Source organism: Gavialis gangeticus, unplaced genomic scaffold (assembly GCF_001723915.1).
Source record: "Gavialis gangeticus isolate Ggan-Ray unplaced genomic scaffold, GavGan_comp1, whole genome shotgun sequence".
Classification (NCBI taxonomy): Eukaryota; Metazoa; Chordata; order Crocodylia; family Gavialidae; genus Gavialis; species Gavialis gangeticus.
In genome coordinates, this window is record NW_017728992.1 from 59,547,563 (window position 1) to 59,566,452 (window position 18,890).

The following is an 18,890-nucleotide window of genomic DNA, read 5'->3' on the forward strand; positions in this document are numbered from 1 at the left end:
CCCGCCCGCTTTGATCAGGGTTTGGGGTTGGGGGAGGTGGGGGAGGGCATGGACATCAAGGATTGCAAACTAGCCAGAAATTGGGTATAGGAACCCATTTCTAACTGAGTTATTTTGTTAGGGTGATGCCAATAAATAAAGCAAATGTTCACAAAAATGACTTACGCAGGTAAAAAATATGAGCAGTAAGTAAAAAATCCCAAGGCAGGTCAGCAGTAAAAGTTCTGTTTTGTATTTCTTAAATTTTTCATCTTCTGGGCAATCTGAAAAGCAAAATAAAATGAAGTGTGTGAAAGATGAATCAGTATTTCTGTTCACCTGTAACCGCTGAGAGGTTATAGGAAACAATCAGTAGCCAAATGACCCAACCATACCTGTTATTTTTAGTGAGACTGTGCCACTTTCATTGTGCTTTCCAGTCGATTCCCACAAAGTACACTTATATATTCCACTATTGTGACTGGTAGTGTTTTTGATCCTCAAGGAATAATTGGAGATCTCCAAGGATTCATTAAGATGCACGAGATCATAATATTTCACTTCATGCATGCAATTGTCCTGCACCATTTCTGGCAGCTCCTCACAATTTTCAGCAACCTGGAAAACACCAGCATAAGTCTACTGTGAGCAATCTGGTTCTCTTCACCTTTAGGTCAAAAACATTTGATATAAATGCAGAATTGTTTTAAAAAATGCACAATATGGTGGAAGAAAAAGATAGCACCAAAACATTCTAATATTTTTATGCCCCCAAATAATGAAGTTAACCTCATTCAATGTATTAGCATTTCCAATGGTTAAGAATATGTTTGTGCATGCAACTATTCTATATGGTTTTTTAACCTACCTAATCTGGATGTGTAGCCATTGGAGCTACAGTGCAATAAAAGGCTGTGGGCTGAATTCTTCTTCAAGGAAGCCAATAGAAGAGATGCAAGTGAACCTTTCTTGTGTTGTGCAGCTGTAGGAGAGCAGAACTCTATAACAAGGTTGTGGTATTGACCAGGAGAGAGGTGTTGCCATTGCACTGACGCATCACCTCCTCCAGCTGCCTCCTGATGGCAGAACATCAGTGAAGCTCTGATGGGAATTAAATCTGCTCCCTCCTACAGAACCTGTGAGGAACCTGAGTGGGGGCAGCAATGGAGATTAACCTTCTTTGCAGTACAATCACCTTCCATGCCAGACATCCCACACAGTACAGGAATGCTTCCCTATGCCAGTATTAATGAAAATGACCTTTTAAAACACAACTTGTCTCTGGGGGAAAGGGTATTTATTTTTGTCCTTGACTCATTATTGTAACAGATGTACAGATGTTTCTTCTTTGGACTTTATTTTCCAGATTGCCAAGGGAGAATGTGGAATCTCCATCACTGGAAATTTTTAAGAACCGGTAAAACTAAAATTTGGATGAGATGGTTTAGACTGGAATGATCCTGCCTTAAGTTGAGGGGGAGTTGGACTAGATGACTTCCTGAGGTACCTACCAGCCGTAATTTTCCATTATACCATGATTCTATGTTGCATAAAGGTTGTGAGCAAGTTTTGCTGCACTTTGGAAGCATATTCACTTCTGCATTTCTTTATGTCTACTTGCATTTAATTTACATGTTTACTACTTATTTCCTATGTATCTAATAACTGTAACCAGAACACTCAGGATGCAGACAGAAGTGACCATTTTTGCCTGATCTGGCCACATAAAACAGTTTATAGCTGTGACTAAACACAAGTGTAGGGCTACAAACAGCTTCAAAAATGGCCAATTGGGTGAAAATCTTACTCCTCATTGCATAAGGAGATATCAGATAAAGGCATTTCAAAATGTAGCATCTTCTGGAACTTGTGTCTGCGGAGCTCTCAACCTGTAGCTGTTTTCAGAAAGGGAGGGGAGGAAGGGACTGGAGGGAGTTCAGTCTGGGGGTTTTTTAAGCCTCCACGGAGGGTGGGTGTATTAGAGTCCCCCCTCCACCCCCTGCCAAGGTGAGGAGGAGCTCCAATTCACCCACCCCACCCTTCAGCACCAGCTGGGGGGGCCCAAGAAGAAGCTCGCTCCACTGTCTTTCCCCGCTCCCATTCTGAAAACCAGGAGCGCTGGCAGAGAGCTTGGTCATTGTTATGGGAACCTGGCTGCAGGCTCCCAGCCCCAGCTAGATTCCCCTTACCCCTGGAACCAATAGTGAACTTCTGTCTGGTCTGAGGTAACATAACTCGGAACAATTTATAGACATCATTGTGAGTTACAGCTGAGAAATGCATCGTTCCTGGCTCTACTGAGAGACTGCCAGAGTTCTGAGTGAATGTATTTCCAGAAACAGTTTCTAACATGGCTCTACAGGATACCCTGGAAATGACAATTAGTTTGGAATTGCTAAAAAGATAGCTAGATAGATAGCGAGATAGATAGATCCCTTGAAGTTCACTCCTGGGGACTGGAGACAGGTCACTCCTGGTGCATGGTCTCTGACTGATGAATTCAGTTCCTCTGGGAACCATCAGTGCCAGAGTCTGTTACCTTTCAGCACCAGCCTTGGTTTTTCAGTCAAGCTTATAACTAATCTAACCTATATCTTTGCTTGCTGAGATTTTTTTGGGCTATACCTTGAGGTTTATTTTTATATTTATGTTTCGTGCATCAGAGAACAAGTAATAATAATTAAACTAATACACTGATATTTAGGCTGATGGGGTCTGGGCTCCTTTAGAAGGGTGTGCACAAGGAACATGCACAGATGTTCAAAAAAAGAATATAGGCCTGATACTCTCTGTTGCTCTGGCCCCTTCATACCACTTATAACAACGGGTGAGGCACTAACATGGGCAGTTTCACTAGACAGGAAATGAATATGAAGCTCCAGGGTATTTTTCTTTGGATACCCTGGGTTTCTTTAATTTATTTGCAAAACAAAAAACAGAGTAGAGGGAAACAGCCGCTAGATGTTTTTCTGTTTTAATCAGCAAGAGGAGAGGAGAAGGCACATCCTTCCCCTGATTAACTCAGCTTCCCCTTACTGTTCTTTTCTACTGCATAGCTGGCAGGATCTGCTCCCCTTCTCAGGGTTTAAGGCCTTTACCTTCTCACATAGTGGTATATAGGGTAATCAGGGGCTGTCCACTTTCAGGAGAGGGACCCAAATCAGGTCCATTCTGATCTAAGGAATGAAGAGTTGATTTCTACCACAAATGCTTTGACCACGCCTCCCTATTGAAATGCAAAATTGTCCATAATGCAATTAATTGGACCACCCTGGACATCACACCCATAGATTACAAATTCTAAGGCAGTGGTTCTCAACTTTGTTAGACTTGAAGCACCCCTCAGGAAGTACCACCTCTTAGCTTTCACTTGTTTGTTGAATACAGAAAAATAATAGAGCAATTATTGTGTTGCAGTGAACTCAGACTACAATAGGTCAGATACTTTGACACTTTGGATCCCTATTGGAAATCTCTGGGTTTATGCTGTGAATCATGTGTAGGCATTTACACACCTAACAGTGATAATGGCACGCTTGTTGAGAATCACTGGTCTAGGGTCTGAGTTATTGGGTCATAACAATGCTTTTAAAAACTATGCTTAATGCCCAGATAATCTGAGTTCTTGTCTGTCATGTTGTGCAATTTTTGGATTCACTGACAGCAGATAATGATTAAGGCACAGTACTGTAATCAAGATCCAAGATGCCTTAACACTCTCTCACACTGTAATATGTTAGGAGCACTTCCATTCAGGTGGGTGAAATTATGTTAACAACTCTGATACAACTGAGAAATAAACAATATCCATAGACTCCATTCTGGATCTGACACCAACTTCCAATGTAGACTTGGGTAAATGATTTAATCCTCCCATGTCTCTTTTAAGGACAGAGGCATTAACTAGCAGTTTTGGTGTCCTGGGCAGACAAGCCAGAGAGCTGAGGGAGGAGGAGTGCACCATATGGGATCCCTTGGGGATGACATTCTGGAGCGCCCTCTAAATCAGTGCCCAGGGCTGGTGCCCCATGCATACACCCCCAGCTATATGACTGCTAAAAGAGGGCCAATAATCTCTTGGGGAGTTTGTGTGGTGGGAATAATTATTGGGTCCAAAGTTCTTTGAGATACTCAGTTGTCAGACATGACTCTGAAATTCCAAAGTAGTAACATTAGCAGCCATTTGAGATAAATCTAACTCCTGTTACATGTCTATTTTTACCAAAGAAATACATGAGGTTCATATATAACACACACTTTAAAAAAAATCACTCTCTAGATTTTCTTCCACAACCAAGGTCCTGTTGTATACAAGCCTTTACAGTTGGGGAGAAAAACATTTCATATGAATGGTTCTTGTGTGGGCCCATCACACTTGTTTCATACTGTCTGATTTTCTCTGAGATCTCCTTACCAGTGGAGCAATCCCACTGAATTTTTTAGGTTAAAGAGACCTCTGGTGGTAGTTTTAGAAATTTTACATAAAATATATGGCCCTCTACACCAATACGGCTACAATACAGCTACAATGTAAAATATATCACGTTTGGACACAGCTTTCACAAGCAGTTCTCTTATCGGGTGCTGAAATTCATTTTCACTGCACTCTTTATATATGTATATGTATGTGTCTAAATTATTATAATCACATTTATGATCATTATAGTGGGTACTATTATAGTAATAACATTAGTTGTGGTTATTATATAATATTGGTACAATATAATTATACACGTATTATGTCATTGAATCTTCCTTCCTAAATTGTATCCTTACCAGGAAATATCTGAAGGCAGTTAAAGGTTTGCATAGTGGTCTCACTACATAGTCCACAGTCATTAAAGATAGAGAAATATTTGGAATCACGGCAGTAGTCATGCTGGCTCTTCAACACATGTCTATGTTAGCACCAACTTCTTATTCTCCCAAATCTAATTAAAATCACCAAAATGCCACTTAGTTTGCTGTCTCCCGTGAATACTTGGCAGACTCTTGCTAGACAGATCATTTAGCAGCTCAAGTTCCCTTGACAATCCAGTGCTAATTCATGCCAAGGCTTCTCCAGGTGATGCCACACTGCAGAGCACAAAGTGGATGCAATGAGTTTAACCTAATTAATTCTACCCAAGCTCAGTGGGTGTCCATTCAGAACACTGTATGTGTCTACAGTCCACACATTTCTGGACCATCCTGTTCTTCTTTAATCAGCCTCCAAATGTTTTCTGCCTTGATTTGTTTCATTTCTGTCCCAGGTTAGAGGGGGCATGTTGACAAAGATGCCGTGCATCCTCCTAATAATAAATTGGATGCATGAAAGGGACATGGGCTTTATAACTATTTTTCTTTTAAACCCTCTACCAAATTCAAAAGACAGATCATGAATCATGTTGGAACCTGTAGAAATACATTATTTGAAGCCTATTTACATAAAAATGGACTTATTATCATTCTGGCTGCTGAAAATTACTGAAGCAATTTTTTTTTTCTGGGAAACAGGCACCTGCAGGCAGCATTCTCCTGTCTGCATAAAATAATCCATTAAAAAAATTAAACAACAAAGGAAATTTGAGTTTATTTTTATTGTCACATTTACATTGGCCTGTGGCGACATTTTTGACAGGCTTCCAACTTTTCAGAAACCAGCCAGAGGGCTTACTCTGTTGTTTTCCATCACCTTGACGGCAATGAGGGGAGAAAATGCTGCTAAAATAGAGAAGCAAGAGGCAATCAGCATATGGGCCTTCACCAATGAAGCAAATGAGCCTTTTCTTCCCCAAATGCAGACCTTAAGAAAATATAATTGAATGGCCAATTTCTATTTTTTTCCAGTTTGGGAAAATGGATAGAAGGTAAAAACTGTTGAATCAGCCCACTTCATTGTTAATGGATTTTAAAAAATGGAAGGCTGTTCCTCTTCAAAACACACATACAAAACTGATTGACTATAATTTCTCTTTTGAAAATCATTGTAGACCAGGGCCTTTTAGTCTCTGTCTACATTGGTCAATAGCTATTCTCCTAAAATCACCTTATGTTCTAGACCAGTGGTTTTCATCCTGTGGTCCATGGATCCCACAGACTGTCTCAGGGGTATGTGAAAGATGACTATGAACAATCAAAAGTGTGAATACCCATACTGACAATTCAAAGGGGTCCACACCTCCATTTAAAATTTCCAAAGGGGTCCAACACCTCCATTCAAAATGTTTTAGGGGTCTGCAAATGAAAAAAGGTTGAAAACCACTATTCTAGACTAAATGGGGCAGGGGAGGTTTTTTTCATTCGTTTCTACCATTTGAAGCACTGCTTAGCCAGAGCTGTATTTTAAACTCTTTTGAAACAAGGCTATGAAGTCCTAAGTTCTGAAAAGCGTCTTACCTTTTTAAAATAATACACAAAAGCAATTTTTTATTTCCTTCCCCTGATGCAAGCCCCAAGTGGCTCCATTATTTTGCTGAAATTATCAGTTCAGACTTGTTTAACAGAAAGCAAAAGCCAGGGCTTTTTACCACTTCTGGAGATAAGGGAGAAAGGAAACTATACTAGAAAAACTCTGCTCCAACATAATGAGTTTCTTAGAGTAATTTGTGGCTAATAGGTTGGGTTAGTAATTTGTAATGCCATAATTTACTAGATTAATGTTGCCTCTCTCTTTTTTTGCTTTTAAATTTGATATTCCCAAATCATCCACAATTCAAAGTTATATGCAGAATAATATCTACAAATAGCTCTAGTTTTGTTTGCAAGGTGTTTTGTAAACAGTTTACAATGAAAAGTTATGTTGTTATCACTGACTTTCTGGGTTGCATGTGTTGTTGCTCTTTGACTGGACAAATATCCCTTTCAAGTAAGGGGAAAGTAACCGTGGTTCCACATTTTTAAAATTCATTTTCTACAAGTATGTCTCCTTTAGCCAACCAAAACAAGAATTGCTTTGTAGCTCACAGGTGGAAAATTGAGGTGGGGGTTAGCAAATAAGTGTTGTTTTATATAAATGATCAGACACCCGCCATAAATTAAATTCACCCCAATGTAGTGGCCGTGCATACAACTCACTGTGCTTTGGCAGAAATAATCAATTAAAACTTAATTTTATTAAATGTGTATGAAAAAAAATGGCTATTCAATTAACATACTCTCTCCAGTCTCATCAAATGGCTTTTTTTCATAGCACTTCCCTTCAGCTAAGACTACCGTGGCTCCTAGCTACATTAAACTGCCGATATAATCCCCATCCATCATAAAAACAACCTTTTATTACATGCAAAATGGTACAGCTCCAAGGCTGATGTCAGAATGAAGGTGGAATGTATTAACATTAACATTGTTTTTTCTGAGGGTAGGATAATTATAAAAATGATTTAATTTAAAAATTTTCCAGCAATAAGGCAAGTTTATTGAATGTATGACTTTCAGATTGTTGATCTTGACGTAAAACATGTATATTACCATGAGGCATTGATTTTCAAATACCAGGTTGGCAGAATTTTAAGTGTCTGGTGGCCAGTGTATAATGAGCTGAAACTGGACCGAGACCACCTGAAAGACAAGATTTTCATGCCTTCCTAGACCCTTGGCACTAACTAGTTTTCTTAAGGACTGCTGCAGTGAAGAGGCCAAGGACCAAATGCAAAGGGAAAAGGTCATTCTGATTCAGGCCTGAGATACATTAGCAGGAGAGTAGTAGTAGTGCTGCTAGGGTTTATCAAATTTGAACCAGGATCTATCTCTTCCCCTACAACTTACTCTTGGTTAGTGTCCCTTACCCTGTGAGTAGCCCCATTACTTTCAAATTGCTACCTGGTGTAAGAAAGACTCATAGAATTTGGGTCAGTGATTCTCACCCAGCAAAGCACATAAGAACATGCTAGGGTTCTTAAGAGCTCTGCCTATTGTAGGATCAAATCTTTAATGAAGAGAAGGCTTAGGCGGACCTGAATTTACACCTGTCACTAACCCCCCAGTAAATTTATTTTGTGAGGTCTAAGTGTTACAAGGTTTTCTGCTCCCTATTATACTTGTGCAGAATCTATGTGACTGGGCCTCAGAATGGCATCATGTATATAGGGAGGGAGGGAGGGTGAGGAAGATAAACTAGGATTATCCCATACAGCATTGCAGGTCAGGAGTATCTCTGGAAATTTTTACATATGTTCCAAGGGTGGTGGGGAGGTTGCTTTAATTAGAGCATCTCATCTATCAGTGTCCCCACACTTCAGAATGGCAGCATGGGCACTTTAACTATAGCTTGTTGAACTAGCTTTAGTTAAAGCACCCCTGCTGCCATTTTGAAGCATGGTAACACTGATACATGAGATGTAGAGGCTGCTGAAGTACACTAATTAGCACACTCCAGGAAACTCAATTAATTGAGTCTACTCTGATGCGCTGTAATTGTAGCCTCCCTGCACATCTACAGGCACCCTCTATTCCTACTCCCTGTGATCAGGCAGGGGGCAGATAGGAGGTGAGGCCACTGCTCTTCCCACAATCAAACACTAACCAACGTGGAGCAAGTAGGATGTTGAGAACATAACCTTTCTGTACTCCAGTGCCTTTTCAAAGATACATAATGTATCCTGGTGATCCCAGAGGGTGAGAAAGCTCAGTGTCTCCTCTGCAATCCCAGGGCCATGCCCAAATTGGCACAATCAGCTGTTGAGTATGAAGTGAGAAGGTGGTGAGTAAAAGAAAGTACATTTTGAAAAAGGATTGTTGTTGCTGTTGATTATGATGATGGTGACAAGGTGTGTTTCCCTTCATTTTTTCCCATTAAATCTTTCATTTTTAGAGACTGAAACATTTTTATTGGTGGTTGGGGAGGAGGGATGGACCCTGGTTGCTCATTTCTTTCCCTCCCTCTTCCAGAAGAAAAAGAAAGGATAATATGAGAATGTATTTTTCTACCAAAAATGTGATTTTAAGCACACACAAAAATTGGTCAAATAGGTATTTCCCATTTTTTGTTTGTTCTTTTTAAACCTGACAAAGATTTTTAGACCAGATCTAGCTGGGCATAAATGGAGATAGCATTTGCCCTGTGTGTTTTAGGTACACAGATCAGAGAATACCAAATCAGATTTGTTGTCAGATGCCTGTTTTGCTCATTTTTTTTCTCCTCCTCACCAAAAGTGGTTTTTAGATCAGGCTTTTCACAGGTGAAGCACTAATAAAGGAGATATCCAAACCCCCACTAGATTCAAATTTGCATGTATTCAAATCCTGTTTAAAATTAATTTAATAGGTAACAGGTCTTAATTGTTACAACATATTTTATATTTTCAGCTTACTGTATAAATAGCAGCTACCAAGTCCTCAACAGCCCAACAAGGCAAGTTAGTTAAGTTTTATTATTCACAGTTCTGTTTAAGAGATGGAACACAGAAACAAGGAACTTCATTTCTGCACTCAGTTCCAGTAAGGCACTCAGGTACTGTGACATAATGTTCAGATAGTGAACATGATAATTTCCCAGTGACTTTACAGGACTTAGGGGTGCTTAGCATCCCAGAAAGACTAAATAACACTTCAGTAATTACTCAACTTTGGACACTTCTGTTATGAAAAGTTTGCTCTCAGTAACTTGCTGAAGACTTCACAATGCTTGGTAACAGAGTCAGGAACACAGCATAACCACTCTTACCATTCAAACTTGTGTTCAGCCCAGTAGGCTCCACTTTCTCAAATATCTGAATAAAAACAGTTCTACTTGAGCTAACTGACACAGGCCCTGATGCACCTTTTGCTCGTGCACCTGTATAACTTTGTGGCTTCAATGTGATCACCTGTGTGCTGAATTATCCACAAGTATAGTTGTTTGCAGCCTGAGAAAGTTGTAGTGCTTAGTCAAAGTCAAGGTTTTCCCAAGCCTAACAGTCCATCAGGCTAGCATGATTACGCCATGCTGGCATCTACCACTGAGGACACACAGGCTAGGGACAGAAATTACAAGCAAGTGATCAGAAACTGGTTTAAACCTGTAACAGAACAGATGGTCAGTGCACATGAACCAGTTTGAAAATGGCTGAAACCGGTTTGAGATAAACCTGATTGGATCATAGTGTCCTACCAGGGCCTGGCCACCAGAGCTCAGCTCTGTGGAAGGGAAGGGAGAGCTGCTCTAGAACCCTCTGGCTTCTAGCCTGGGCCACTGTACGCATGTGCCTGCATTTCTGGGATGTCTGTCTAGTTACAAAACTGATTTAACCTAGCCAGGTTAGACTAACCTGCAAAGATGGAATCAATTCAGGTTCAGGCTTTTTGAATGTCTGTCCCTAGCCACAAAGGTGAGTTGTGGCTTGCATCACATTTGACTGCTTTTGAGTCCCCAGCCTGAGTGAGCAGACCACTATTTAACTAGGGGGCAGCCTGCAGCACAAGTCCAAAGCAGGGTTCAAGTTCACACCTCTGGCCACGTCGGTGTATGGACCCAGCCCTGAAGCTGTACTTTGACCCCTTAAGTGCTGCCATATTATCCTCGCTTGATTTTTTACACTAAAATAGTAACGCTAGATTGACACACGATGCTTTTAAAGCCGGGGGAGGGACGGTTGTTTATTTTTTTTCAGATAAGACCCTAATATTTTAAACTGGCATCTTTTAAAACAGGCCCTAGAAAATATTTTAAAGTGCCCTGACATTGTCAGGAAATGGCAATCATATCCTAGGGATGTATTATCCAAGCATTATTTCTGCACAAACAGTTGACTGCACTGCACTGTCACATCATCATCATTAAAAAAAAAAACCAGCAGAAGCCACAGGTTAATTGCTCACATTTACTGCACACTTCAAGGTGACCTCATACAAAAGATTAAGCGTAGCAGCTGTTTGAACTTTACAGGCTGAAATTTCATGCCATTTGTTGGAATTACTTTTTAATTAGCCCTTTGGGAGCTGTATGTGGTGTTTATTGATTAATCCTTTGGAAGCTTTTTTTCTTTTATAACAGATTAATTCTATATTTGGTTGCCTCTTTCTTGTTTGTTTGTTTGTTTGTTTGTTTGTTTGATTCCCCCTTATCGTGAATGGTGACAGTAACATTCAGTTAACCAAGTGGAAGAAAGGACAGAGACATCCTAAAAGCTGTAAGTATTTTGCCACATTCTTACCTGAACCTAAGTGACTAAAGAACCCATTCTCTTCTGCATGCATAACTCATGCACAGTAGCAGAGTAAGCCCATACCCCTATGATTAGTCTCTGAAGTAAAAATAGGCACGTAAGTTTGCTATAACACTCACTTGGCTGTGTTGTTTCCTGAAACCATGGCATGAGCTTTTATTATTATTAATCATGTTTATTATGGTAATGCCTATCCAAGAATGGTGCAGGCACTGTACAAACAGGGTACCAGACATTCACAGCCATTATGAAAGATGTAGTCTGAATAGACCAGGTTGATAAAGAGAGGTGGAACAGAGCAGGACATACAAGTAGTGTGAAGAGATATGTTATTACCACAGCTGGGGAGGGAGAAGGGAATGGCTTTGGGGTTTTTTTTAGTTGGGTTCAGTGAGGAGGGGATAAACTAAAAAGAAAAGTAAAGGGAGAGGGAACAGTAAAGGGAAAGGATGAGAAGGACAGGGCAGGGGAGAAGCTCTGGCCCCAAGGCTGTGCCTCCAACACACCTCCCTATCAGGACATTGCAAAGGAAGGTTGCAATGTTGCCATCCAGGAACCCTTGTACACAAACAGTTCATCAAGTACCTGTGCTTCTGGGTTTACAGCCTCACTGCACCCCCATAGAAGTGTAAAGAGCCATAGGACAAAAGCAAATCAGACCTAAAATGTTTCCCAAGAATTCTTCCGCCACCATGATCGTTCTTGACTCTGATGTCTGGCCCCACCAACTCCCACTGGACTCTGGAGAATATGCTTCCTGCAGGACCCGCCTTCCAGGTACTTCACTGATCATGACTGATCCCCTAAACCTGTCCTAAACCCAAAGGTTTCTGCCTAAAGACAGGGAAGTGGTACAGCATCTTCATAGGCATATCTAGTATTTAGAAATGGAGGGGTATGGCAGATACAACCAGCACTGCAGCTCACACCATGAGAGGGGGGTGGAACCCCCAAGCAGGTGGGACAAACTGGGGGAGGGGCCAGGCAGACAGCAGGTAGAGGAAGGCAGACCCACACATCCCTGGCTGACCTGGGGCTGGCGGGAGCCCCAGGACAACTCCTGCCCTGCTCCAGCAAGGGGCTGCAGGGAGTGGCTGTGTGGAAAGCCAGGCTCAGCCATGGACAGCAGTGTGGCAGTGGGTGCCACCCAACTTCCTGTACTTGTTCCCTGTCCACACCCCACCCCCCAGTTTCCCTTGCTGACTAGTGCAGGTAGGAAAGCTCACTGTGCTACACAGTGGAAGAGGGACACTACTGCACCAACTACCCCTTGTATCTACCCCTGAATGTCTTATCTGGAGCTTTTTTTAACTTCTGCTGCTTTCCTATGCCAGTTGGGTGAAGAATTTGCAGAAGCCTGGCCTATGCCTCTACCTATTCTCACCCACCAACAGCCTGCCTTTGTTCACTTTCTCAAGGTCCATGTGACCTGGTTCAAATGGATTGCCTACAAAAAGACTCCTGAAAAATTGTACTTCTGCCTTTTAGAGCCTCCATGACATGCACAGGCACAGAAGGAGGCATGGGGTGTTAGTTAATTAGTCAATATTTATCTGTAAAATGCAAGTTTATCCAGTCTTTGAAATCAGATGGCAAAAAAGAAACAGGCTTATCTTGTGTTCACCGGAAAACAGCCCAAACCCACAAAATTCATAGTTTCATAGTTGGTAGGGTCGGCAGGGACCTAAGCAGATCATCAAGTCCAACCCCCTGCCAAGGTCCTCTTTTTCCAGCAATCATTCCTATTCAACCCAGCCTCTAAGGGAAATAATATTAGGATAGTGATGGGATAGCAAAGAAGATGCGAGTAATTCTGGCCAAGTTAAGTATGTATATAGATGTTTATTCTGGTAACCACCTTAAAATAGAGCTGTTCCAACCACAGAACCTCAGCCTAAATGTAGGACATGCACGTGAACCAAAAGCATTTACACAGCAAAAAAGTTTACCACAGTGAATTATTAGGACTGTCTCCCAATTAACCAATAAGGAAACTGAGGCCAAATAATGTCACACAGAAAGTAAGTTGCCCCTCTAACCATTGGACAATGCTGCCTTTGTTTCTGTAACAATTTCATCTTCAAAGTATCTTATTAATCAATTAATTGATCTATTTGTTCTTAGTAGCCCTCCAAGTAGGTTGGTAAGAATCATATGAAAAATAGGGCTGGAAGGAGGATATCTAGTTCAAGCCCCTGTTCACAGAAGGTTTATAGGAATTCCTATCTATACCATCCTGAAATAATATTTTTTTAACCCACACTTAAAAGCAGAATCCTCATATTTTAAAAAGAGCAATACTGAAGCAGGGAGTCTGAGGGAAACTTTTTTTTTTAACTAAACAGAGTGATAACTCAGACCTTTACTCAATCTCTCCCAAAACATACCCTTCTAAAGAACAGCAAATACTAACTCAGGTGTTATTGTTTAAGTAAAAGTCAATCCCCATTTTACAGCAATGTCACTGGGTTCTGAAGTTAAAACATCAGTACAAGAGTATAGCAAAGGGAGCAGTCCTAAAGACTGATGAGCAGGAGGTGAAGCAGTAGGCTGTAGGACAGTGGTTCTCAATCTTTTTACACTCACGGCACCCCTGGATAGACTCATGGCACATTTTAGATAATGCTAGCTCTAAGTTTTCACTCTTTTTTTTTTTTGCTTGCAAAAAAATAATAGAGCAATTTTTTCAGTTGTAAAGAACTCAGAAAGACCACAACTATGGACTTCCATTTGAAATCTCTAGGTTTATCTTGTGAATCAAGTTTGTAAACCTAACAGGGTTAACATTATGTGGCACACTGTGGCACCCTTGAAAAGATCTCAAGACCCACTCCTACCCCCCACCCAGGGTTGAGAATCACTGCTATAGGATAAGAAGGTGGGCACCCTCTGAATTTTGATGCAGTGGGAACTGAGGACATCTGAAAGCAGGTAAGCAGAGAGCTTCAGAAAAGCAATGAATGAGGATCCAACTTATCTGAGTCAAACTATTGTAGGTAATACCTGCTAACTCCATTTCTCCACTGTTCTGGCATAAAGAAAACCACATATGACAGGAGAAAAAGCAGAGCTGCTTCTCCCATCTACACAAGTCCCAGTAGCATTGACTTACTTTCTTCCAGGACACAGCTGTGTAGGTGACTTGGAGATCCTGAGGAGCTTGACAGAGCAGCAGTGCTTCTTCACCACATGTCACCACAATCTCTGAAAGTGCCTGGGGAGCCCCATGAATCAAGCACCAAACTGTAAGACACAAGTATACACATTGTAAAAGATTAATCTAAACATTCTTGGCTTCCCAAAGAGCACCCTATAAAAATCGCTTAGAAAAGTAAGAATCAGAAATGAAAAGCTTTCCATTTACCATTGCTTAGGATGACAAGCTGGGTGTAGTATACTGAAGGCATGGCTGGCTGCTGGCTTGAATTGAAGAGGAGCGCAAAGTTTGCTCTTTGTAGGAGGAGCTGTGTGAGCAGAAGGAGGCAGCTGCTACTTCTACCACTGAGCAAACACCTCTGTAGAGGGACAGCTGGGGAATCCCCCTGAAATCCACTCCTCACAGAGAAAACCCCTGGGTAGATTATGCAGGCTCCACCTCTTCAGCTTGTTAGGGCTCTCCCACTTCTCCTTTAGCAGACAGGGCTTCCTCCCCTGCTCCTCTGTGCCGCTGAGCTCAACAGACAACAAAACTGGCCATTGCTGACCATGTGCGTCAGCCACAGTTGCTGCTGAGCAGGCAGCAGATGGAATTGAATGCAAGTGCAGCCAAGAATAAACCATGTTCCATGGCATTTCAGAACCCATTAGTAAGCCCCCAGGTTTTGACACCAGATAAACAACTCCATGCATCACACACCGTAACTGGAGAGCTAACAATCCCTTTTCTATCATCCTATCCTTTCCATAAACTTATCCTGGCTCCTTTAATCTTCTGTAACTTTTATGACCCTATGCTCTGGCTTTAAGAGCTTGTCTACGCAGAAAATTTTACCAGCTTAACTGGCGTCAAGTACACGGCTGTTATTATGCTAGTACAATTTTGCCTGTGCACATTCATATGCCACAAAAAGGGTACCTTTGTATGGTTTTGTTCATATTGTATTCAAAGCTCACAACTGAGAAGTTATACAACTGTAGTGGTATAAATATAAAAATTGGTATATTAATTGGTTTAATAGATTTATAATTAGATTGGTAAAATTTCCCTCCGTAGACAAGTTAAAGTTTCTGGCATCAGATTCGTTTTGACACGCTCTCTAACTTTCAGACAAGAAATGTCATTGCTTACAAGCTGTGCAAGCCCTCCCCGTGGAATTTTTTTGAGGAAGTTCAAATAAACATTTTATGAGTCATGGAACTTCGTAAGATGCTGACTTCTTACTTTTTGTAAATGGTTTGGGCTATTTCTGTCCACTTACTAAATCAAATAATTTGTTCTAACATAGTCTATGCTGCTGCAGACAAGATTATCAGGAATGATTAGTGATTTATGGACTGTGCCTGGTCAACCCATATCAAGGTGAACATGTAGTACAATGCAGTTTCTAGTCCAGAAAGGGAGACTGGATAATGTAGATTTGTGAGTCTACTCTACATGGTGGATTGTAGAATCAGTCATAGAAAAGTAGGATCAGAAGGGACTTCAAGAGATCATCTAGTTCAACCCCCTGCTTATGTCAGGATCATTCTTCCCTAAGGCATCCTAGAAAAGTGTATGTCTAATATATTCTACAATTTCAGGAGCAACCATCACACACAACTACTAGGCATAAGGCCTGAAACATTAAAATAATAATTTGTCACAGGTAAAGCAGGAGAATGAGGGAACTGTCAGTATCCTGCCACTGCCAGGACAAAAAGTAGTTTGTTAAATACAGTAAAAATATCCAAGGAAGAAGATCATATCCCTTGCTATAAAGAAGTCAAAAGCACTCACAGTCCTTGCCAATCTGACTGTGGGGTAAAATTCTATCCTGATCCCAGGTGATCAGTCTTACCCTGACCGGAAGAGCTAGGCTGTTTAGCCAGAAACCTCTGGGACTTTTAGGTCACAGCAGGAACAGAAGTACATCCCTATCAAAATCCCCAGCTTGGGCTATGGCAATCACATAATGCTTCTGAGGAAGGAACCCCCCCACACACAAAAAACCAGCAACCCAAAACTCCCCTGAAAAGCTTTAGCAACAGGAAGGGGGAGACTATGCTTTCCTGGCCCTGTGTGACAACTAGCAACACCCCAAAGCATGAGAAAAACCAAACACCCCTCACTCTGCACTGTAGTCTGGGTACTGGAAAACAACTCCATGCATCACACACCATTACTAGAGAACTAAAAATTCCTTTTTTATCATCCTGTCCTCTCCATAAACTTATCCTAGTGCCTTTAATCTTCTTTTATAACCCGACTGGTTGTGGAGTTCTGCTTCATCCTCTTGCTGCCGAGCCTGGTCCTCTCCAATTTTCACCTGCTCTGGGCTACAGAGCTCTTCTCATGGTCTCTGAGGAATGAGTTATGGTAAATCTCCTGGCTTACAGCTGTTGCTCTTCACAGCATACTACACGCATTGCTGTTCCTAAATCCTTCCTGACCAATACTTACCCAAACTCTTCTTAAAAATATCCAATGAAGGAGATGCTACAACTTCCCTGGGAATTTCTGTTTCACTGCCTTACTGCTTTAACCGTGAAAAAGTTTTTCCTGACATCCAACCTAAACCTACTTTGGGTATGTGCAATAATTACACGTAGAAATTTAGAAGGTTAGGTCCTGCAAAAAATGGCCACCTGACCTAACTTACTTCACCGACATGTGGACCTTACAGATAGATCCCTAGTTAGGTCAATCTAAGTGCCAAACTGTACCAAGGTTCCTGTCAAATGTCCCTTGGACCTCCCCCCCAGACCCATGAGCCTCTTTGATCCAGCCAGCCCCAACCCCCATGGACCCGCTAGCTCCTCCAGTCCTGCCAACCTTTCCCCCCTACCCCTAATTATTTAGATCAGACTCCTAGCACAGGCGAAGGTTTGTAAAACTGGTACTTGATCTGCAATCACACTGCATGATTGTAGATCAGATCTCAGGAACATCTGTACTGTTCTGCAATTAATTTTCAGAAGGAGAAGAAATCAAGTAAGGAATCATTGAGTACAATCAGGCAGCCATTTTTTACCCAAACCATTTTGTTACATGTCCTGCTTGCTGCAGTGAGGGAGAAATCAGTCTCTGTCTTCGTTATGGCAGGCTTTCTGATATTTGAAGACTGCTAACTATTATGTCCCACCTTAATTACCTTCCTAGATGAAGAACATATAGGAGAAGGTGACCCACAGGGTGACCTAGAGGATCATAATGCCTAATGATTTTTGTGTCTCTTCTCAAATGGCTTTTTGTTGTCAATCATAGTATGTAGTTATTAAAAGGAGAAGAGCTGGAATCTAGTCTGAGATCCTTTCCTGTTGCTTATTCCTGGGGAGAAGAATCTTTCCACTCAGCCCATGGCTACATAAGGGGAAAAAACTTTTATAAACTGTGTTAACTAACACATTTTGACCAACAAAATAGTCAAGGCAGCTACTATGTTATGAAAAATATTAGCCAGCATGACTTAAAATGGGAGTATCAAACATAAGGCCCATGGACCAGATCTAGCCTGTGGAGCCCAGTTACCGGCCCCTGGTGCTGCCCCTGATTCTGAATTGACCTGGAACAACCTCATGGGCAGGGCCCAAGACACACGTCCAAAGGCACCCCATCCAAACTGATTGAAGTAGTTTCCACGTGTGGTACAGTCTCAGACCAGCATGTAGTGTGGCGCCCATTCCAGTCTCTCCCCAATCCATGCCATACGTGGTGCCCACCCTGGCCACTCCAGGATCCAGAATGCACATGATGTCTGCCCCAGCCTTTCTGGGATGTGCACCCCACACAGTATGAACCCCAGAATGGGCACTGGATCTGGCATTGATGGGAGCAAGCAGACCAATCTGGCCCGTGGACTTATGTAAGCTTGCTTTCTCAAAACAAAACAAACAAAAAGCAACAAAGCAAAATATGGAAAAGGAAACTGAAACTTCATTTGCTTCTGGTGGGTGAGATCATTTGGTTTCTAAACTTTCCCTGGCTGGGATTTTCCTTTGGGGAAACTTTGACTGTACTTTCCAGTCTGGGCTTTCAGTGTCCCCTCATGTATACCTATTTACTGCCTTTGTAACACAAACCTGTCCTTATCTCTAGAATTATGGCAGCTTTTGGGTTTCATTTTTGGGTTTTCATTCACGTATGTGCATAAGAAGCTTTCAAAAATGTGAGAGTGAGAAGTAAGAGGGAAAAGAATATAACTTTTATTAGTTTTCAGAAGGGATGCATCCACATTTTTGCAGAGCTGTAAGTAATTTCAGGAGCTTCATGGTTTCAGCCAAGGATGTAGTTTACCATTAAAAATTAAAAGCATGTGAGAATGCTAGGTATCTTAGAGAAAGCTGGAAACTTCAGAATTGTGCCATTTTCAATGTTTATACAGACCTCAGCACACTGTTAGTTTTCAATAAATAGTAACATCAGTCTTCTTTCTCCTAACCAGATATTAGTTGCCAGCATATAAATATACTTAGTGTGTCTTTTCACATAGTACATAAATTTGACTATGTCCCACCATTTGTATAAAAGGATAGCATGACACATGCTTTCTCGAAGTTACAGATTCTTGACTTTCATGGGTTTAAAAAGCAGAGTTCACTACAAAGAAACATCAGAGAAATGGTGTAACATAGCCAGTTAAAGAAAGAGAG

General features: G+C 41.4%; 1 protein-coding gene and 1 long non-coding RNA gene across 3 annotated transcripts in view; one reads left to right on the forward strand and one right to left on the reverse strand.

Moving 5' to 3' along the window:
• CD83 (CD83 molecule) overlaps positions 1–14,551 on the reverse strand; it is a 19,642-nt gene extending 5,091 nt beyond the window's left edge. Inside the window, exons 1-4 of the mRNA XM_019523042.1 lie at positions 14,467–14,551; positions 14,215–14,345; positions 375–597; positions 166–263 (exon numbers count right to left, since the gene is read on the reverse strand). Coding sequence (XP_019378587.1) covers positions 166–263; positions 375–597; positions 14,215–14,345; positions 14,467–14,509 — 495 coding nt within the window. The 5' untranslated portion in view covers positions 14,510–14,551. The remainder of the gene's footprint in view (positions 1–165; positions 264–374; positions 598–14,214; positions 14,346–14,466) is intronic.
• On the forward strand, positions 10,229–15,456 carry LOC109301816. Of its 2 annotated transcripts, XR_002098638.1 has the most exons (3): positions 10,229–11,066; positions 11,708–11,879; positions 14,225–15,456. It is a non-coding gene; the product is annotated as an uncharacterized LOC109301816 (long non-coding RNA). The 2 variants fall into 2 exon arrangements; XR_002098636.1 differs by lacking the exon at positions 10,229–11,066 and having other exon boundaries at positions 11,245–11,879.
• The last annotated feature ends 3,434 nt before the right edge of the window (positions 15,457–18,890 follow it).